The 23,250-nt window shown below is 40.1% G+C and overlaps 2 protein-coding genes across 2 annotated transcripts in view; both read left to right on the forward strand.

Annotated features, from left to right (window-relative positions):
- The window catches only part of thsd7ba (thrombospondin, type I, domain containing 7Ba), a 128,315-nt gene extending 112,083 nt beyond the window's left edge, over nt 1-16,232 (forward strand). The window contains exons 18-28 of the mRNA XM_084023543.1: nt 1,768-1,912; nt 2,195-2,310; nt 3,333-3,450; nt 5,030-5,175; nt 6,713-6,881; nt 10,173-10,346; nt 11,824-11,919; nt 13,097-13,179; nt 13,878-14,073; nt 14,380-14,467; nt 14,793-16,232. Of these exons, the coding sequence (XP_083879669.1) occupies nt 1,768-1,912; nt 2,195-2,310; nt 3,333-3,450; nt 5,030-5,175; nt 6,713-6,881; nt 10,173-10,346; nt 11,824-11,919; nt 13,097-13,179; nt 13,878-14,073; nt 14,380-14,467; nt 14,793-14,874 (1,413 nt within the window). The 3' untranslated portion in view covers nt 14,875-16,232. The remainder of the gene's footprint in view (nt 1-1,767; nt 1,913-2,194; nt 2,311-3,332; nt 3,451-5,029; nt 5,176-6,712; nt 6,882-10,172; nt 10,347-11,823; nt 11,920-13,096; nt 13,180-13,877; nt 14,074-14,379; nt 14,468-14,792) is intronic.
- Nucleotides 5,606-23,250, forward strand: part of LOC311022348 (histamine N-methyltransferase A-like) — a 72,774-nt gene continuing 55,129 nt past the window's right edge. Inside the window, exon 1 of the mRNA XM_084023539.1 lies at nt 5,606-5,613. The gene's annotated coding sequence lies outside the window, so the exon portion shown is untranslated. The remainder of the gene's footprint in view (nt 5,614-23,250) is intronic.

Here is a 23,250-nt window from a genome sequence, read left to right on the forward strand (position 1 = left end):
ACACAGAGGTGCCTCATTAGGAGGCGACAGTGATTGAGGTGCATGGCGTGATGCATCAGGGGCATAGGGACAAATGCAGCTCAATGCATAGACCTTCTTCAGAAGAATCTGTCTTCTTCCCTCAGAGCCGGCATTACACATATCCCACGTCTTTGCATCTCTGTTCGCAGAGTGTGCCTTTGGGGGATTTGCATGCTACCACTTGGTAGATGTAACGTTACAGTTCTCATAATTGATCTCTCAATTATCATCGCACTCTTCAAATGACTCGTGCAAAAGCCGATACTACAGCAAATTCAGGTTTCTGTCAGTTTACTTACTTTGCAGGCTTATTCAGACATTCAGCCTGAAAATGCACCGCATTTATAGCACATTGAAGGCAGCAGTTATCGTATTTGTGTCATAAAATTTTGAATTAAACTCAAACAAGTGTCCTAGTTCTTTCCAAGCCCTCAGGTAGGAGATATAAGAGTATGTTTATACAGATTTGTGTCAGTGAATTTGCATTACCTTGAATGTAAAAGCTTATCCTGTTCACACCAAAGTATGAACACCAAAAAGAGAGAATTGTGCAGAAACATCTGTACCTTTTCATCAAAAATGATAATTGGAGCTTCATTACAGAGTTGATACAAAGTCATGATGGGATGCTTCTCATAATTAAACGGTAATACATCATAGTATACATAGTATATAAATTATGTGTCATATTAAGAGAAAACTAACATATATTTATATATATATAATAATTCTAGAGGTAGATTGTTTTGTTTCATCATTCCAGGCACACCATAACACACATTAAGTCTGGAGTGAAAGCAAAGCTCGTTGGCCGAATACACCAGGTTACCACGTTGAAACTAGTGGCCAGAGACATTACATAGTAAAACATTATCATGAAAAAGGGTTGGAAGGTTGAGGTTTAGTTGGCAAAAGAGGCATAAGGATGCATGGGGATGTCTTGTTCACATTTATTCAAATTGGATTTAGCATAAACGTCTTACACATTTTGGGTAGCTTGTAATTGCCTTTACTTCTTTCCTGACAGAAAAGGCTCAGTGTGGTTAGTCAGGGAGGAAAGGAAAGGCTTACTTTACAAATTGCAATTTCTTTTATTTCTAATGTTCAAGTTTTGATTCCACTTGTACCCATTAAAAGAGAAAAAAATGGTTCTTTGACAGAATTTACAATTGTCCATTGAGAATAGCCTTATCTACTACACGTCAGCTACTGCCCCCAAGACTTCACGTCAAGAGAATTCTTACGTTTTTTGATACTTATTATCACCAATGGTGAAATGCCGAGATCCATCTTTCCAAACAAAAAAGCAAAAAGGCACGTTGTGAAAATAGACTATCATTCAGACATGGATTTAATCTAACTCAAGGTATTGCTCTAAATGGTTTGTTAATTGAGAGCAAAATGTTTATTTGTTTTTTATTTTACACAGATGTTTCCAAAGAAAGAATATATTATAAACCCCCGTACAAGAATTTACAATACAATTGGTAACTGCAACCTGTTTGTTGCACACATCTTAATTCTATTATAGTAAAACAAAATTTCCACAAAGTAACATTATTATTATTATTATTATGCATATAAACACACTCATTCCCAATTTATTATTTGAGTGGCCTGTATGTTGACCGAAAGCATGGTTATAATTACAAAAAGGACCCCTTAATCAACCTTGCTTCATCCCACCTCCCTCGGTTCTGTTTGATAATGAAGTGTTTTTTTCATGATGCTGTCATTGTTATGCAGCAATGTGACGAAGGAACAGCGAGGAACAGGAGCAGACCCATCCTCCGTCTCCCAACCTCAGAAAACTCACGTTGCCCAGAGCTGGTCCAGTCAGAGCCCTGCATCCTCAACAGCACCTGTTTCTCCTACCAGTACAAAGTGTCAGGTAGGTCGATCCAGACAGCAGGTCTGAGGTGGATGAGTTGAGACAGGGAGGCTCGAATGGCCGAATGTAGAATTAATGTAAAAGTAAAGTGTGTGTGTGCTTGGCTAAGTTTGAATAAGATTCACAAAATAAAGAATAAAGATTTTAGCACACTGTTGCTGATTAAAACTGACTGGAAGTGATCCTGCCTATGGACCTATAAGCTGGTCTGACAGTGAGATTAATGTACACATTTGTTGCTGTGTGTGTGTGTGTGTGTGTGTGTGTGTGTGTATATTGCAGACTGGAGTACATGCCAGCTGAGTGAAAATTCCATCTGTGGCCAGGGTTCAAGTTTTCGTCTCGTGGACTGTATTCGCAGTGATGGCAAGATTGTGCCGTTGCAGAAGTGCAAGCAGGTAATCAGTGTAGACCTTAAAGGTTGAGTAGTTGATTCTATTCAGAAACACTTTCTGTTATATTACTTGAAATCCTTGTAACATACCGACAGCAATGAATAACTGTAAAAACCCTGTCCAATCAAAGAAATTGGGCCGGAGAAAATAATTGGACGGCCTGCCTGTCTGTCAATGCTTATATCCTGATTGAACGCACTCTGATGATCTCAAGCACTCGTTTGCCATACAGGGGGAGCTTTGAACAGAGTCTGAACCAAGGGTGCTGGATTTTTTTTAGGTTCTGCGATGCGTCAAGTCTACTATTTTCTAGTTAGTATTTTCATATGCTATTTATTTTGAAATCTTAACCAGTGCCGTTCGGGCCAAATGACAGAGAGCCTCCAAACAGGGAAATTGGAATATTGTACCAATGTATTGTTTGTCTTTTTTTCTTTTTTAAGTATGAATTATTGATTGATGCTGCAGCACTCCTCTTCCTCTTCTGTTCCCACTGGCTTATACATTATTTAAACCCCAGTAGCCCAATTTATTTAAGTGAAAAGGTCTTGACACCTTTATGTTTCACGGAGCAGTTTGCCACAACTTAATTTAATTGCCTTGACTTAATCATGCAAAGATAAATAGGGGTCTTAAGGATGCTGCACTTGACTGTAAATGCAATATAAGTTGCTGCAACATTTGTCACTGGTGGGTTGCAAACTTAATCTCGTTGCAACACACTATAGTCAACTTCTGGCATACCCAGAATCATATTAAAATGCAGCCTGTGATGTTGTTGTCTCTCTGTAAAGTAATGTATAATGTACATTAGCAATGTAATTCCCTCTCATGAACATTCAGAGAATGTAACTCACTATCATTTGAAAGCAAGGTTAATGGTAAAATTGTTTAATTGCTACATCTCCACTGTCCTAAAATGAACCACGGCCTATTTAATATATGGAAATGTGGGCGCCTCATTTTTCTTCTTAGTGGAAATAATTAGCCAGTCGTCCTCACAGATCTGCACTTGTTTTCTGCAGTTTGGTCTGATCAACAAGTGGAGGCTGTCAGAGAGCTGCGTGGTTAAATGTCCTGTCAGCTGCATACTCTCAGATTGGTCGCCGTGGGCGGAATGTTCTCACACCTGTGGTAACCAAGGTAAACACACGGGCAAACAAACTTAACTCAAACCAATGTCAACACCAACCTGATGAACAGACACAGTCGACCACATGTGCAGCGTCTCATTATTCCTTCTACTCAAGCATTCACCAAGATGTAGAATTGTGCATGAATACATTTAAATGCATTAAAATATTTACGAGTATGTGTAATCCAAAGCCTTATTATACAGGGAAACAGTGTCCTGCTGAGGTTTTTTTTTCAATAATGTATATATTAATATATCCCCTTATAATTCTGTATGAAGCCCAGTTTTGTTAATTAACAGGGATAACTTTGTTTTATGAGGTTAGATATTAAGAAAAGGAGGTTCATTTAAACTAAATTCCATGCAGCTCACCTTAATGGACATCATAAAAGATTCAGTGTTCCTAAATAAAATATATGCACTTTCCTCTGCATGATTTAAAACATACACATAGTAAAGTAATATAGTAAAGCTCTGCATGCTCCTCATCACTTGGCCATGTTATAACCTTGTGCAATTTGCAGAAGTTAATGATTTAACCTGCATGCCTACATTGTTTTCTGGGGCTCCCAAAGCCCAGAAAGAGCGTGTGTTAATATCTTAATTAGAGAGGCTTAACAATGGTATCTTCTTAAGTTTGTTAATTTCAAATTGTCATCAGCTATCTATCTCCTCACAATTAACCTCTCATTCCAAAAAGCTTACACACTCTTTCAACTGGGGATTTAAACTCCAGACTCGCCGTGTAGTTTACTCGGCGCTGTCACTGTTGCCGTGGCTGTTTTCTGCCACTCGCTGTTCATTCTCACGATGTAAAACACATCTGTCAGCCTTGATGAGGGATTTGTGTCGTATCTGTGTCAGACGACGCAAGGATCTTGTTCTGTCAGGATCCCGTGGGAGCACTAATGTTTTGGTTTGATTTTTGAGATGGCAGAGCTGAAAGGCCTTTTGCTGTGTCTGCCTGGGGCCCATAGAGCTTAGCATTTCCCCCGGTATAAAACAAACACACACACACACACAAACACACACACACACACACACAGCTTCTGTCTTAACTGGATGGCTGATGGAGGCCATGCCTTCGCTGAGCCTCACAGGACACAGACAGCATAGCAAACAATCTGGCTGTCCTTTATACCATTGCCATCTACCGAACTTTCCCTTTCACCCATTATTAATGGCTCACTTGAATAAAACACTTGTATAGGAAACTATTGGATATGAGTATAAAGTGGCAAGGTGACACAGATGTATGATGCTAATTCCTTTTTGTCAAGAGGAAAATAATATTCATGGTCTAAAGCCACTTGTTTTTTTTTACCTATTTTATGGGGGCTTATGTTTGTGCAGTGATGCATTCATTTCTCTCGCCCTGCAGTTTAGTCCTATAAATTCCAATGTTTTTGTTCTTTATTTGTCATATTGACTTTGTCATATTAAAAGTGGCCCTGAATGTCAAAATGTTTGAGATTCCTTCATACAAAAATAGTACTCAACTTGAACGTCAAAGCTTTATGAATACCGTTTGGAAATGTTGCTGGCCCTCCTCTGATCTATTGTTATGTTAACGGTGTATCGGTGCAGGTCAGTCTGTGCGCACGAGGAGAATCCTGCTGGAGGCTAACGAGGAGGGTCGGCCCTGTCCCAACCAGCTCACCCAGAACAAGCCATGTCCCATAAGGCCTTGCTATACATGGCTGCTAAGTGACTGGTCCCCATGCACTGTCAAGGTATGACCTGCTCTGTGAATGCTTGATTGGAGGTAAGGGTGTCGTAATATAGCAGTACTGATGATAACTGTGCTGTTTAAAAATGAAATATTGATATCATGTCAACAATACCCATAGTGTAATCTCCAGGGCATGTTAAATTATTTTATGGTTATATCATTATCGTGAATTGGTTTGCCCATGATAATGAAATTGAAAATCTGATGTTGTAACAGCCCTCATCAGAGGTAACAGCTTTCTAGCTCCATGTGATGTCATCATGTGCAAACCAAGGGTGCCTGCTTGCATCATGGCTCTGGGTTTCTGGTTTTTCATCAGTTTTTCTCTGACATCACACTGAACAGACACTTTCTTAAAGGTACCATGTGGAGTGTTTTGGTTGGAACCATAAGCATTCACACAAATTTACTGACCAGCAGGTGGCAGTAAAACCTTAATGTACATAATGAAAAAGGCTAGCAAGTAAATGGAATGTAAAGGTTTCAAAATCATCAAAAACTTGGAAATGTTTATGAACAACATATTTGTTAGACTTCAAAAATACACACAATGCTTGATGAGTCAAACTGAATGCAAGCAGAAACTTTACCCAAGTCCACAGGGCACCTGAAACCTCTTTAAGTCTGTAAATGATGTTATGCCGACAAGCATTAAAAACCCAGGGTTTGAAGACAAATTTGTTGTGTAACATTATAACACCAATTGGGAAAAATAGCTCCATTAAGTTTTATCAAAGAGATTCCATGGAGTCAAATGAGAACCAGTTATTACTCATTCTAACTCAACTAGTTTCATTCACTCATTCCTTTGAGTCATCAGTCCGTTAGCATTCATTAACAAACTGTTCATGATATCCAGCCAAGTCAAATGGATGCTTCAGTGAGGACTTTCTACTCTTGTCTATGTTATGGTGAGGAAACAGCTTTAAAAACCCTGTAAGACCCAGATATAGAAAAACCTAAAAAAAATATATATTTACCTGTCAGATGTTTTTTTTTTTTAAATGTTTATGTATGATTTTAGAGAATAATAATAATAAATAATAATATTGCAAAATTGGGCTTAGATGGGATCAGAATTCCTGTATTCGTGCTCACGTTGTCTGAACAACAATTCAGAACAACTAAGGGTTAATTTGCAAGGTTGATTGCTTACTACACTAAAAGACATTTTACTTACTTGAATCTGATGAATCCAGTCCAATGAAACTGGAGAGATGTTCGAAGGAAACCTTGAGAGGTTGTGTGAGTTCATGGCCATAAAGCGGGACTTATAAACACATGTACAATCCAATAGCATTGTGAGACTGAACAATAGAACCCAATGACTATGTATATGTGGTGAAAAACAAAATAAAATATACCAGATTGTTTTTTAGGATGGCTAAAGGTAACGTTGTAATTTTACAACAAGGGGTGTTACAGGGTTAACCTTACAAGAGATCATATTGTGTGTGTGTGTGTGTGTGTGTGTGTGTGTGTGTGTGTGTGTGTGTGTGTGTGTGTGTGTGTGTGTGTGTGTGCGTGTGTCCATGTAGAGTGCAGAGTGTGGTGAGGGGCTTCGGACGAGAAGCCTGTCATGTGTCGTCCACTGGGGCAACTGGCATGAGTCTCCTCCTCAACATGTGGACGAGGAGCTTTGTGGAGACAAACTGAGGCAGCAGATCCAACAGGAGATGCAGCAGCCCTGCTTCGTCCCCTGTCCGGGTAAAACTGCACTCAAATATTCTGGATGAACATGTTTGCTTTTCAAATGAATTGTCATTCAGTACCATGTTTTTATTGATTCAATTGCATGCAATATACAGTATAATGTTATTTTGTAATCTGCTCAAGTAGAGCAAAACTACACGATCGCATGAACTGTGTATTACTGGTGTCTCTTTTTGATTCATAATGCCAATAATGATTTGCCTTGGGTCATTTACTTCCTAATCAATACCCTTGTTTTTGAATGCAAACTCATTTGCTGGAATCTGCCGATGCACCATGCCCTCTCCCAATTGGTTGACATTTTCAGCTGCTAAATAATTATTGCAAAATCAATAACAGTCATAGATTAATTAATGACCCCTTTAGTTCTACATTATCTGGTCTAACACATTCAATAACAACTTGGTAACAAACAAAAAAACAAAACACAACACAAGGTCAGCTTGCATAGAATGTTCACATTTCTAGTTAATGAAGACCGATTAAAACATCAATTAGTTAACAGTATTTATTCCTTACAATAAATGATTTATTAACCCAGAATTACATAAAGAGAGAAAATCCATCTGAAACAATTTGGAAAATCAACACGCAGAGAGCTTGTTTGCTGATGCAAACGCATTGATTTTCCAACAGCAATAATTGTTGGTGATCATAGTTTATTTATTTACGTTGGAATGTTTGTGATAAAAAAGGTGAGATAACAAAGCCAAAAAATGAGGTTTGTTCTAATTTACCCTAATTCCAAATTTATCATCACAATGCTAAATTAATTTAGAAAGACAATCTTGCGGGGCATGATGGGAGGACATTATTATGCAGCACCAAATGCAGGCACGACGATGTGGGCTGGCAGTAAAAGAAGCGTTGGCACTCAGAGATAGAGAAGGTGGGGCTGCATGAAAAATGATGAGCTGCATGAGTCTTCGAGCCAAAACAGCTAGTGAAGTAATAAACATCATCACAATATAACACAACTTGTTAAATGACAGTCCACCTTTAGGAACCATCAGTCTAAAGAAAAGCATGTTTACATTGATTTCTAGGATAGAAATCTATAAGGAAACAGTTAGCCCATCATCTTAAAAATGTGCTTTCAAATAAAGTGTTTAATTAGTCAATAACAAGTTAACTAAACAGAAATTGGTGTATGTAATGTATAATATATTCCCTAACATCAACATGACATTTATGCCTTGAGACTTGATTGAGCTCTATGTCAGTTCCTCACATTATATAGTAACATTTGTTCTGTCCTCCAACTAAATGCGGACTTGGTGAGGCACAGCATTTAGATCCGAGACAAATTATACCACTAACGTGCATTATTTAAGATCCCCTGTCCTTTTCAATGATTACAAAATAAATCAGAGGTTCATTAAACAGAAATTACACATAAAACCTGAGTGAATGGCCTGCTTGATCTGTCCAGCAAACACCGTACAGCCTCAGTCACTGCTGGTGAAATGTGTGAGAAGAAGGTCTTGATCAACTTGTCTTCCTTGCAATTTCAACAGTGTTACTGCATTCACTGTTGGCAGTCTTCAGTACACATCAAACCACATGCACGCTGTTTTATGTGATGGGTAATGATAAAAGTGCAGCAGTGCTGCCAGAACGCTGCCAGCACTGTGCCTTCATGCCGTACCTTAACAGTAAAGAGATAGGAAAAAGTTGACTTACTCTAACTTTATGTTCCTTTGCCAAATTCAGGCTTGATGGAACTCTTCCAATGTACTGGAGTATATTAACATTTACATTTTATAGATTAAAGAAAATGTCTCCTCGTTAGACATTTTTGAATCTAGTGAAACACTAAAAAGAAATTATCACACTTTGAATTGATTATTTTGACAAAGGACCTATATCGTGAAACATGACCATGGTTTTTAATTGTATCAGTTCTGTTTTATTATTATGAAAAATCACCACAGCAACAAGAAGCCAGCAGATCATAGTTAACTGACATCTCATGATGCCCACTGGTGTTTTTTTATTTTGTTTTTTATCCATTTTTAGGCCACAGCATAGCTGTAGCATTTCCCATTAGCAAGGGAGCTGCTGGCCAGATGACAGCTATGACCTGCTTCACTTGTCACCGTCTGGCTTTCCACACTGAACATTTATAATGAAGCTTTATGGTCCTTAGGCACACTTAGTTAGCATGCAAGCCAGTTACACAAGCACTAGAATATATCAGATTTCTTTTGTCGATGTTTAAAAGAGAAACACAATCATTATCATCTGATGAAAACAACTCTGATCTCTGTTGTCATGGCTCTGGCCAAGCGAGGCACTATTGCTTTTACGATGACGAGACCATCTTGCAGCGCTCGCTTCTGTTCATCCGCCTCTCGCACTCCTCTGATCCTTGCCTTGATTCATCACTCAACTCGCCTTTGCTGTGAGCCTTGGCTCAGAATCAGAAGTATTTGATGGCCAGAGCAGTGCGTGTGTGTGTGTGTGTTCATGTTAGTGTGAAGGTGGCAGACGCAGCGCGGAGGCCAGCGGAGTGGTTGTCAACACGTATGTGATGTACAGTATGCCTCTGTTTGTGTGTGTGGTGTGCGTTTGTGTGTGTGGTGTGTATGTGTTGCTGTTAGCTGCGTCTCGCAGCTTTAGCCACAGCATGAGTCCAGAGGCGTAGCAGCATGAGGGAAGGGAGTCGATCTTCATGGAGATGAAGGATAACGATATGCGTCAATCCACAGACAGTCACTAATGGGCGTTCAGGGCAGAGAATCAGAGGGGCTTCTGGCTGAGGGGGCTGTGGCAATGAGCGATATCATCACTACAAGCTGACCCTATGAAGGACTGCATGGGATATTAATGCTTGACCTTCAAGGAAGCAAGTGTTGACATATTCATATTTGGACTCTCAGAATACATCAACCAGCCATGAAAAAACATTTTCCACATCAAATTAGTTCTGCTTCTCCTAAAAGACATGTTTCAGTATTGGTTGTTGAGTTTATAGCTGGGCTCGGAGTTATAGCTTGTATTGTATCATTTATAACGCTGGCTGGTCTATTACTTCTGAATACCCACTGGGCCGTCTAAGTAATTTGTTTTTGTGCATTTGGTACATTATCTGCCGCAGATGTGTGCTGAAGTTGTTTTCGATCTCTTTTAAATGTTCCTGGAGCTAGCAGGGGAGCCAATAAAATATCCTGAAATAGTGTGGGCAAGCTGAACCTCCCTCAAGTATCCAAAAAGGAAGTCTGACAGTGTTATTGATTGAATTGTGCCTATCAGTGATACTTTTCTGTCCCTTTTTGCCCTCAGGAGACTGCCATTTGACCGTTTGGTCGTCTTGGAGCTCTTGTCAGCTGACCTGCCTGGAGGGGCGGAGTTTTGAGGCAACCGGTCGCCATGCGCGCTCTAGAGCTGTGATCATTCAGGTCATGGAGAACCAGGGCAGCTGCCCCCGTCAAGTCTTTGAGACCCAGCCCTGTAAAGGTACTGAGGAAACACATACAAATGTGGGGGAAATAATGATTTTATTGGGATATGGTGATGAGAGTCATCCTAACATGACCTGATTTGAATGCCTTACATGAAACATAATCAATAAATCAACAATGGACCAAATGACTACTTGTATATGGAAAGGAATGATCATGATGAACCCACAGCTTTATTGTTCCCTGTGCCTTATCGCCTCTTTTAACTCGTTGTTTTCACATTCATGCACCTGTTTTCAGTAAAAAAGCTCTGACAAATCCACTATAAGCTACTGCTCAACACCAGACAGCAGGAGTTAGTGCCAACAGCCATGGGGAGGATGAACAGAAACTACAAATGAATGCTAATGCTGATTTGCGTGTGCTCGATCAGAAATGTTTTGTTAACATGTTAGTTTACCTACAAATCTGTCTGTTAATGAGGTTTGAATGGTAACTAAACACAATGTAAAGCATTGTTTCACTGACCTCTTCTGGTTCAATGCTTGGATATTTGAGAATGAAAGCTGCTGATCCTAATGATGGATCAATGAAGTGGAAATGGTCTCCTGATACATGTTCAACACACTGCAGTCATAAGGGAGACCCACACAAAGATGTCTACTTCATCCTGTTGACCTTGAAAGCACACTCGAGTTAATCAGTGTGTATTGGGGCACTATATCCTTGATGGTACTATTTGCACCTTGACAGAACACTTATCAGCCCACACACAGCTCATTACAGATATTATGGATTGGAGGCATATTTTGGGTTTCACTATATAAACCTGCCTGTACAGAGGAAAAGGCTTAAAGATGATATTACAAGTGATATGTAAATGGCCTGCCCTGCTGTAAGTGGTAGTGATTGTAAAGACGTCATTATTGAAGCTGCACTTAAAAACTATAAATATGATTAAAGGCTATCAATCTAGTGTCAGTATGTGAACATAGAAAGGTCATGTCTGTTACATCAGTTCCCCAGTTTTGATGAAAGATGGAAGCATCCAATTACTGACTGACCTAAGGTTTAGTTTTGTTTATTACCAGAACCTTCTTCTATGTTGTCCTCTACTGTTTCATTAAATACTCTTGTGCCTTTTGATTGCTTCATCTACATTCCTATCGTCAATCAGCCACCAAGTATGTAGGCTCGTCCCTGAAAAGGCATATTTAGGCTCTTTGACTGTTCCTTCCTTTCAAATCAATATTCCGACACGACTCCTCCATCGGAGAATAAGCAGCAAAGGAGCAGTCCTTTTAGAAAATAAAAAATGCCTCTCATATGTTTCCAACCATCTCATTTCCTCCAAAGATGCCTTTGTCTTATAGTACACTCCTTCGGAAGAAATTGGGCCCTTTGCCTTTCACTACAAACATAATATGTCTTCTAATATGAAATAGCGAGGCAGCAGGAAAAGTGGTGGTTAATGTCTGTGGGAGCCTGACAACACAAACAACTAATGAGCGTCGTCTTTGCCATTGCTACAGGGGGGAAATGCCACAGTTACCAGTGGAGGACGGGAGGATGGAGCAACAATGAGAGAGCGGTGTGGTGTCAGCGCTCAGATGGTGTCAATGTCACAGGTGAATGGTCGCCGTGTCTTCTGGCCACCATAGAGGCTTCATGCAGAAGCACTCCTAGGAACACACTCATATAGAAATATGAATATCTATGTGCAGTATATCTGGCGTAATGCAGACTGCAGCAGTGTCCCAGTACTGCTTTTGTTCCCCCGCACTGAACTGAATCGGTGGGAGCAGCACAAAGCCACACGGGTTCCACTTTTTCAATTCAGTCTGGATCACATGGATATGTCAGATTGTTTGGTCGCTCAAAATTGAATTAATAAGCGTTGCCAAGAGAGTAAGTGAATTTCTTTTTTCATTCATCGGAGAAAGCTGTCACACTGATCATTTTGGCAGACGTGGTTGCAGCAGGTGTTTTACAAATACATTAGAATGGATTTCCTTGTTGTTTCAGGGGATAATTGAAACGTTTGGAAACAAGTAAGAAGGCCAGATACGAAAAAGGATCTTAATTGTTAATCTCAGTATAAAATATGGTTATATGGGTTTTTACGGATTATATATGATCAGTAACTTTACCCCCTGCAAGAAAATCTGATGGCATAATATAAAAATTGTGCGTGACAGTTAGCAGTGTGGTCTTCTAATACTCTCTGTATCTTGCATACTCACACACACACACACACACACACACACACACACACACACACACACACACACACACACAAACAAATAGTTGAATTTAACACCTTATTTTATGTGCCCATACTCAGTGCAGACTCCATTGATTTCTCCGCTCCCTCTTAACATAAGTAATCAATAAGCCAGACTCTTAGCTGGGAGGCTTTCAATCCATATAAAAATAATCATGCATTTGTATTTGTGGGAAGAAAAGCAGGCGTAGAGAAACAGAACAAAGGTAATAGGGAACGAAAGCTTAAGGCGAGCTTGATGTGCTGTAAATAGTTGGCGAGTGTGATCTTATCGCTGTAAGGAAGTGTTCCTGGCAAATATGAGCTCAGAAGGAATAACCTCCCTCTGCAGAGATGGCAAGAGCCCAAGGCATTATTCTTTGATATTTTGACATGCAATTTTCCATGTTGGAATTAAAATGTTCACAAATTGATCACAGACGCTGATAGGCAACTGAGCCCATTAATCAGGTGCGACAGTGCATTAATTTTGTGATCAATGGCTGAAGGAACTGAAATAAGAACCTGTTGTCTTCCTCCAGGGGGATGTTTCCTGCAGAAACGGCCGACCACAGTCAGACACTGCCATCCTCCGTGCACTAAGCCGTTCTCGCACTGCACACCGGTAAGCTGGTCGTACTTTGATCAGATAGATCTGTGTAATTCTCACTTTGTTTTTGCTGTTTCCTGCTGCTGCCACATTCTAAGTAAGGAGCTGAATGGATTTTGACAGAAGACTTTTCTAATCTAATGAAAGGCATTTAAAGCATCGTATAATTATTACCGTTGGATGTGGGCTCAGTGTCCCAGGAACTGCACAAAAAATGACAAAGAATAGGCTACGCTTGACGTTTTACTGCCCCTTAGAGTACCCTCCATCTAACTGCACTTAAACATACAAAACAGTGTGGCACTGATGCATTTAAGAAGCATTTGATGTATGATATTTTATATGCAGATTAAATGCCTTAAATCTAATCAAATGTAAAGCCCTTTTGCTGTGATCTGGTGTATTGCACTTGGTTCCTCTGGGTGTGTGTGTGTGTGTGCGTGTGTGTGTGTGTGTGTGTGTGTGTGTGTGTTGGAGCTCATTTTTTTTTTTTTATCAGTGTTCAAATCTGGGACGTGCTGGTGCAATCTACCCCCTGAGGAGCACAGTTTAATGTCAGGGTTGGGAGAAATCAACCTGCTTTAAGGAGAAATTATTTTTAAAAGAGTGGAGTGAAGCAGAGTGGTTTGTCAGCAGTGTTTTGCAGCATTGGGAAAGTAACGATCGAAGTCATCTTGTGCCGGCTGTGAGTGATGTGCTCCCTTTCAATGCAGAGCGGAGTGTGTGGATGTGAGAAGGGTTACACTGAAGTGATGACCACGCACGGCTTCCTGGACTACTGCACCAGAACCCCGGGGGTGGACAACAGCAAGAAAGCTGACGTGAAAACCAACTCCGGAAGATTAAAACCCGGGCCGTCTAAGGCCCAGGACCTCTTCAGCGAGTGGACCTTACGACCTGTTGGCCCAGGTACTGAAATGGAAATGATCTTTACAGCTCAACCAGTGTGCCTGAGCTGATTCCTGCCTGTTAACCTGCCTTTGTAGCTCTAGGATCACTGGGCTGGGGGTGGAATCCATTTTAGGTGAGGGCTAGGGTTCATCTCTAGTGGGGCTCATCATCATAGGTTCTATAAAAGAAAAAAATGGACCATTAAAATGTCAAGAAATGCAAGTTGCTCATCTACAGTATGTTCTTTATTCTAAAATCTATAGAGAAAAGATGAAGATGTAAATGTATAAACCTCTGTATTAAAACTTCTTTTTGATTGCACAGACGGAAGAGTAAAGCTGTGGGTTTACGCCGTGACTGCTGTGGGATTCATCTTAATACTCTTCATTATTGCATTATCATTCCTGGTTTGGTATGTACTATATTCATTTCTCTAGAGATTGTGCACGAGGCACAATTCGAAGAAAAGAAAAAAAAAGTGACGTTATAGGCCACACACGTTGGAGGTGGAAAAAACAGACTGAACACTGAGAAACAAAGCTAATTCCTAACCATCTGCTTTTCTTGAAAAAAGAACGCTGTCAAGTATGAGTTATATTCCTCACAGTATTTTGTCTGCTGTGTGCAGCTGCTATCAGATAATGGAATTCTTTGTAAACACTGAAATCAAGTTGGGCTGCCCTGTGCTGCGAAGTCAGATAGGCTGTCAGCTTTTCTTTCTTGTCTATTTATTTCAGTAAGCCGTCCAAAACCACTAAGACGTCTCCTCCACCACAGAAGCCCTTGACCCTGGCCTACGATGGTGACATGGATATGTAACCAGGCTGCTATACCTCACAAGGATGCACTCGTCCTCAGAAACACGCCTGGTTTCGTCCTGATTGTTAGCAAGCACGTCCATCACATACCATTGATTGTTGGCCGGTTTGAGCTGGGGGTGAATATTTGCTGCAGTGCCAACTGCAATGCAAAAATGCAGCGGACGAATAGCATCGATTGCACCTGATTTGCTAGTAAACGGAAATGTAGCCGAGAATTTTGGCTTCCTCCCCAACAAAGAGGAAACAAAGCCAGACATTGTGCAAATGAGACAAGAGGCCTCTCGACAAATGGACCTCTAGGTCCTTTTTTCAACTGCTTGCAATGTGAAAACTGTTGAAGCACTGTTTGCAGCCAACAAGTCACGAGGACCCCTAAAAGGCAAAGACAAAGTGGATCCACAGGTGTTCAAGTTTTTTGTGTGTGTGTCTCAAAAATCAGAGGGACAACCTGATTATTTGTCTTGTATTTGTGTCGAGAGGGAGACCAAACCCTTTCAGTCAGACACTCATGACGTTCAAGGACTGAACAAGAGAACATTTGGCATTTGACTTTGTCTCATCAGCGCTGGATCTTTGTAAAAGGAAATGTCACACGCCTTTTGGGTAAACAAACAGCCTTTTTTTGAATTCCCCGAGAATAAACAAGATGCTCTATGCACTACGTTAGTGCTGATTCACATTTTTTTCCTTTAAAATGACTTTTCTAGTGTTTTAATTGTAATCCAAGTTGTTGCTGTCAGATTGTGTTTTTGTTGATGATGCCATATGTTGTGTAGATGTAAAAAAACAAAAGCAGGTTTGCCTTGAGTTTAACGACACAACGATGCAGTAATTTCTCCTCCCTGACGCTCGACCACTGAGGACTAAATTAAGAAACAACCTCAAAATTGGAGAATTTTGTCCCGGACCATGGCAGACTGCTTTGAAGACAAATGCAGTCCAGAATTAACGAGTCTGACATAGCTAGACCTACTGCATCTCTACAGCGCTGTGTCAGTGCAGGCTTGTTTGTATTTATTTAAAATCAATCACAATCGTCTTTGGTGTCGATAAGCACAGGATGCAACGATGGTGCCATTGCATAGCAGATAGCAGAAGGGGAGGAGGATGGCAGTCAGTGGCAGGCTTATACATGCACAGGGTCAGCCGAGGAATGAACAGAAAACAACATACACAGACCTTTAATGCAAATTATCAAATACCAGCATGATAAAGACCATACCTCATAAACACATCAAATGCAAAAAGAAAAAAAAATGCTTATCACCAAAACAGATACAAGAAAAGGGGTGGCGATTAATTCACTGGATCACCTGCTATAATTTAATTTAAAAGTATGTCACACTCTTCTTTTACACCGTTAACTTCATTCCATTGCATCCAAATACAAAGTCAGCAGACAGAGGAAGGTGAGAAACTACTTTTTGATAGCACTTTGTTCTTTTCTTTTCTTTTGTTTTGTTATTCATTTATTATTATTTTTTGCACTGCGAACACAGGGCTTAAAACATCAAAGACAGCAAATACCAAATATTTGTGAGCACATATAGTTAAGTGGGTTATCGCTTGTTTCTTTTTCTAATGCTTCTGCACAAAAGTCAACCTGCAATGATTTCAGATTTCCACTTTCAGTACAATGCATCCACAATTTCTGGTAAAGCATCTTCGTTGACCATGAACACTAATATTAATTCTAATTTAAACATGCTCCTTCAGTGCATTATTCATATGACCCAGTGGAGAATCCAGTTCCTAATACTCTGTGGTTTTAGTGGAGTTTAGACTCTTTTCTCTTTCTGCCCCTACAAACTGAAGATTTGGTCTTGTGTTATCTGACGTCCTTTTGAATGTATTTTACCAGTAACTCTATAATCGTAGTGGTTATGCAAATATAGTTGTTACACGTTGTAACAATTGTATTTACACAGCTGATTGTATGTAAGCATGCTTGATCCATTTTGGCAGGAAGTGCTCCAAGTGGCCTTGCAAAGATTCTGTTTTACAAGTTGCCAAACATTTTAGTGTAGTTTCTTTTTCTAATATTTGGCCAACAAAGGGACATATTCTAAATGTTAAGTCAATGTGAAATCCAATTATGGGATAATTTTTACGACAACATAATCGTCTTATAAGTTATCTGGGCTCATTTTCATTATGAAAAAAACAATACCCAACTTCTGACCTGATTCTATTGAGTTATAACCAAGGAAATCTAAAAGTATGTTCAATCATTGTTTACAATACCATGCTATTTGTGTTACTATTGTGTGTACATGGAGAGCTGGACAAAAATGCAAATAAATTGTGGAATCATGTGAAAAATAAAACGCGTTTCCTCTTTGTGGAACATTTCAGAGTTTAAACCGAGTGAAAATCTTTTCAAGAGAGATGCTGTAGTCCTGCTGTGATCTGCATCGGCCCCTCGACTCTGAAATCCTGATAAATTGTAATTACTGATACAAGTCCAGAGGCTGAGCCCAGAATATATAAGCAGCTGATAAGATTCATCTCGCCCTCCAGTCAGATTCCCGCTCTGATAGTCCCAGGATGCTCGCAGAATGTGACGGAAAACAGTGTGCAAAACTTTTGTCTCATCAAATTCATTTATTTAAGACTGTCACTTTTGTTTAAGCGAGGCTTGCATTCAAACACTTTTGTCACAGCCATGTGATGGGTAGCAAAGACATGGGCTGATCTTGTCATGTCCAATTCATGTCATTTTAGTGGCTCTCAAGACACATTTGCAGGTTTCAGTGGAGACAGTTTAACAATGTCTCCACATATAGTTTCAATCGGGATTCATCTATTTTGTGCAAGTTGGATCATATAATAAAATGTCATATGCTGTAGTTTGTATCAGAGAGCTTTGTGAATGTTTAACATTTTAAAAGAATGAATGTGTTACGACCCGGCTCGTGGGGAAAAGGGAAGCAACATAAACCAGAATGTTTTTGGTAAAATTACAAGGTATTTATTTGCAGGGTTTACAAACTGAACGGAAAAAGGGCTGTTGGATGCTGCTTAACTCAAAGAAATGAATATAACTTAAAGAGGTCTCTCCAAAATGAGAGATAGCCATTAGCTACTTCAAAATCAAAATCACATCCATCTCATCAATAATCAAAATACAACAGAAGCAGCACCCTCTAAACCTAGTGAGTCTAACATAATTCTTCTACAGGTGTCTGGATGGTGTCAGTTAACCCCACTAAGATCCTTGCCCAATTTCCTTACCACAGTTACCACATTCACTACAGGGGAACACAACACACACGAGGCCAGTTGATCATAAAGGCCAAAATCACAACTGAGGGCAGCTATTTAACAGAGTGATGATCTGGAAGGTGGTAGATGATTGGAGAAGATTGCCCGGCGCCGCACCAATCAGATCACCGGCTGGAACCAGGAAGTAGGCAGGTCTTGTGCCAGCCAATCCTCGGCAAGGGACCGCACATCCTGCTTAACATGACACAGCTGCACAACACAGATACACATACCCAGATAACGAGGGTGGCCGTAACAAATGTTAAAACTGAATTGTTTCTTTTACTGTATTTTCAGAAAATAAATGATTTGGGGACTCGAATTATTGAAATAAACATCAGTTTTTGATGATGTACACCAAGAAGACAGAATAGGAAGCCCAATGACATAAGTCACCAGATGAAATTGAAACAGGAATCACAGTTGTAACATGCACACAGTTGCATCACAGACCTCTGGGCCAACATGACCCAGCATATTGCCCAAGAGGTGTGGATGCCTGGCCAGCAATCAGTCTTTATCAATAGATAAAATGCCTGTGGTTTGAAACAGCAACATTCCTGTTGACTTCAGCGAATGACTACAGACAAAATGGATGTTGAGTTTTCATGGAGAAGTGAAGGGAATTGAGTTTTGGAATGAGTAGTCCTGGTCTGCCTGATTGTTTCCTTTAAAGTGCTATCAAGCAAAAAGCTCTTGTTACGGGTTATTAAGGGTGTTTTTTAGCCATGCTAGCTGACTGTAGGCTGTTGGTCCACCACTTTGATGCAGAACGAAATATCTCAGCAACTATCCAAATGGATTACCATGACATTTTCTACAGACATTCATGGTCCCCAGGGGATGCAACTCACTTTGGTGAGGTTACCATTTGTAATTTTGTGTGAAATCTCTCTGCAACTATTGTTGAATTGCTGTCAAATTTGGTTTAAACATGCATTTCCCCTTGCATTAAATGAATGAATTAAAAGTACTTTGCTGTTCCCTTAACTTCATCATGTCAAAATTTCACTTGTCCATTCGGGGCCTACTTTGGTACATGACCAAATACTTACCAACCTACATTCCCATCAGCCTCAGCTGTACTTTGTATATTGTGGTTTTTAACCAAATGCATCCATCCATCCATTGTCTACCGCTTATCCTGTATTTAGGGTCGCGGGGGGGCTGGAGCCAATCCCAGCTGTCATTGGGCGAAGGCAGGTTACACCCTGGACAGGCCGCCAGTCTATCGCAGGGCCGACATGTAGAGACAGACAACCATTCACTCTCACTTTCACACCTACGGGCAATTTAGAGTCACCAATGAACCTATCCCCATCCTGCATGTCTTTGGACTGTGGGAGGAAGCCGGAGAACCCGGAGAGAACCCACGCTTACACGGGGAGAACATACAAACTCCACACAGAAGGAACCCGGGCCGACCCGGGAATCGAACCCAGGACCCTCTTGCTGTGAGGCGAGAGTGCTACCCACTACACCACCGTGCAGCCCCCAAATGCATCCTAATACACTAAACTAAGATGGTTAACATGGCAACTGTTGAACTTGACAAACATCAGCATAGCATTATCACTGTGACCATGTTGCCATGCTCATTTAGCTGAAGTTCTGCTGTGCCCACGTACAGCCTTGCAGAGTTGTGTGATCGTGACTCATTAAATATGACCTTTGTGTACGGCATTATACAATACTTTGATATGCCTCTGAAATCAGACAGAGTTGGTCTGGGTTTTTGCTTCGTCAGTTGCAAAAAAAAAGAGTTCATACCACAGATGTGAAGCTTGGTAAAACTTTTCTGTCCACTGACTTTTGTTCTTCTCAAAAAAAACTTTCAGTGCAATTGGCCTTATTATACGAAGACCAGCACGTTGTTATCTGACAGCGCAAAGGTGGCACACAGAGTGCAATGAGGTAGGTTAGATAAGATGGTGCAAGCTTGGGTAATTAATACATTTACTTTGAAGTTCAGCCTGGGTTGAACTCTGAGCCAGTGAAGGGGGGGCAAATATGGTCACGTTCCATAGCTTTAGTTCATAGTAGCAGTAGTTTATAGAAGATGGGTTTAATGTTCACAAAAGGCAAGGTGTAAAAGGCACTAAAAGACCTGTTTTTTTGTATGTATTGATTCCAATTTTAAAAAATCATTTTTGTAAAGAAATAATGTTTTAATGATCAGATTTGGGATTCTTTAATGTGTGAATTGCATACAAAGTCCTAAAACAAGTTGAGTCTGATTGGTGCTGGAGCCATCAATTGAGACAACAATTGTCCTGATGATTCACTTCTTCTTGAGAAATATGTATGTCAGATCTGCCCATACATTAGACAGCATATTGTATAGATCATAGATGCTCTATATTGTTCCTTTTCCAGAAGATCAGCGAAAACAGGTCCTCTTTTTCTGGAAGAAACTCAACACCTGAGTTGCTTTCCTAGATGGGACTAAGCTGTGATTGATCTATTTCCATAACTTCAATCAGCTGTTTCTCAGTAGCTACGGAAAAAAATTCAGGGGATTTATTTGTGTTTCAATATACAATATGAACAGCTGTTCAGTTTGGTAGAAAAAACATTGTTTTGGTCTTAGTTGAGCTTGTGTGGGAAAGAAGTGTTAAACACTGCATGCAAAACAAGAAGAAATGTGTTAATTGTATAGCTTACACAGACATATGTTGTGCTAATTGTGTTAAGACTTCAGGACAACTGTTTAATGTATTGAAAAAATTGTCATCACAATCGTAAAAAAAAACTGTGATATGACTGTTTGAGTGTTTGTGTCAGAGTGTCATCTCCATGTGTTCCTGGAACTAATCAATTAAAGGCGGAAACCAGAGGAACAGAGAAGCCGGAGGACACCGGTGGCGGCTTCCTTCCAATTCTGTTTGAGAGTGGCAGCCCTAGATGTTGTACTTTGGCACTTGGACTGATAGTCAATAATAAAAAACAAAAAAACAAAAAAAAACAGTGTGGTAGGTCAGACTTTTAAACATAACAATAGATTCTGTTTGTCCTCTTCAACAAGTCATGGTTAATTTGTGTCCCGCAGGCTTTGAGGGACCGTGTGTTGAGATAATCTTTACAGATGTACAGGGATGGGATTTCCTCTATCAAGCATCGAAAATATGAAAAGAAAGCAGAAAAACGATTAAATTCATCACACGCTACTCCCTGGGAATGAACCACTGCAGCCCATCTTTGAGCCATTAACAGAATGCACAGACATGCAGTTATAGCACCCCCTTTGGACTTTATAGTGTCAGTGTTTTTGTTTATTTTGTCTTCTACCACATATTTATTCATACGTTTATAAGATTATAAGTGGAGACATTCACCTGACGTTCTCATGAACTCCATCAGTGTGGATAAAATCAATAATGATAGTTGACAAAATGATAATAATGAAAATACATTTAATAATTGATACACAGTATATATATATATATATATATATATATATATATATATATATATATATATATATATATATATATATATATATATTCACACACACACACACACATATACATACAAAGTTACATTCACATACATTTGCGTTGCCCAAGCTGGATGCCGAAATACCCTTATATAAAAAAAATAATCTGAGAATCTTAAAATATTTGTCATACATATACCCTACTATTACTGTTATTAGTGGTGGGACAATATATAAAAATATCGATATATTGTGATACTCCCTGCTGTGATACTTTATCGATGCACTGACGCCAAATATCACTATTAAAAATAAAAATACAATTATAATTTACTGATTCCATGCATGAAACCTGTTACCATTTTGTCTCATCACAGTCACTACTTAATTGCTCTTGGCCTTTTGCCAGTTTATGGCTCTTTTAAAATGATGGCATATGTAGACATGTTCAGTTAGTGTGTGTTAAAAGAGGGACTAAGCTAAAACTATGCACGTTGTCATACATTGTTTAATCTAATTTGAAAAATTCTGTGAAAGTGACACCTCAATGCAATGAATAAACACAGTATACAATTATTTCCTGCTTTTGCCTTTTCACTGGTATTTTTCCTCCTTCAGAGAATTGCAGTATCGTGCGATATTGCAGTATTGTTATATAATCGTGAGTTACTCTGTGATTCCCATCCCCATTCCCCTTTAGTTTTGTGCACTTCAATTCAATACATGCATTGCATATCCATGCATTAGTTAAATTTTGTTGAAAATCATTAGGGAAACAATGTTTAAGTCAAGCATGGTGTTGCATTATAGGCCTATATAAGATACATTTTATCATCTATATGTGTTTTTTTTAGGGTGATTAATCTGAATTGTTGTGACAACACTGGAATATCCCTTTGGGAAATTAAGCATGTCTGTCTGTCTATTGTTCTAAGGGGAGGGGGGCTAATATCGTTTATTACCCAAGGCCTCCAAATCACTTAAGCCGCCCCTGTGTCCACCAGCCCCGCGAACATTGGCGAGTTAACAAAAACATGAACGCCACAGAGGGGTTAAAGGGAAGCGGTGGCTGGTGGGAGGGTTTTATTCCAGTCTGCACACACTACGGATTCACTCCTGCACAACATGTAAGTACAACAAAAATGTCGCGTTTTGTCTCAAGTCTGTGCAGTTTAAACACCGCGTGCACAATGAACATGACGGCGCTGTCACCGTTAGTGAGCGAGGGACAACTTGCTGGTACTATTCCCGATCAGATAGCCTACGCGTATCGGGAGGGACACAACAGGCTCTGCTCAGCTGTCACGTTGAGCTGCTGCAGACCTGCTCGGATCCTGTAGCCACCGAGAACAGCGATCCGCTAGAGTCCGATACCGGAGGACAGCAGGATCAAGCGCGCTGAGGGTTCAGGGGCGTTTCCAGGTCATGAGGACGTGCCCAGGGGAGCATACGTCAGTCCGACGGCCCAAAAGTCCGACCGCCCATCTCTCCGACTACCCATTAATCCGACTTTTCTAGGCCCATTGGTCCGACTGCCCATTGCTCCGACCAAAATAATCTCTGTATTCCGACCAGGGTTTAATCCGACCATCCAGAATTCCGACTTTGGACCGAACCGGCTCTGGGTCAGTTTGGAAAGGCTCGAGGCGAAGGAGATTCACAGTCATGGTTTAA

Source organism: Eutrigla gurnardus (assembly GCF_963514095.1).
Source record: "Eutrigla gurnardus genome assembly, chromosome: 12".
NCBI classification, from domain to species: domain Eukaryota; kingdom Metazoa; phylum Chordata; class Actinopteri; order Perciformes; family Triglidae; genus Eutrigla; species Eutrigla gurnardus.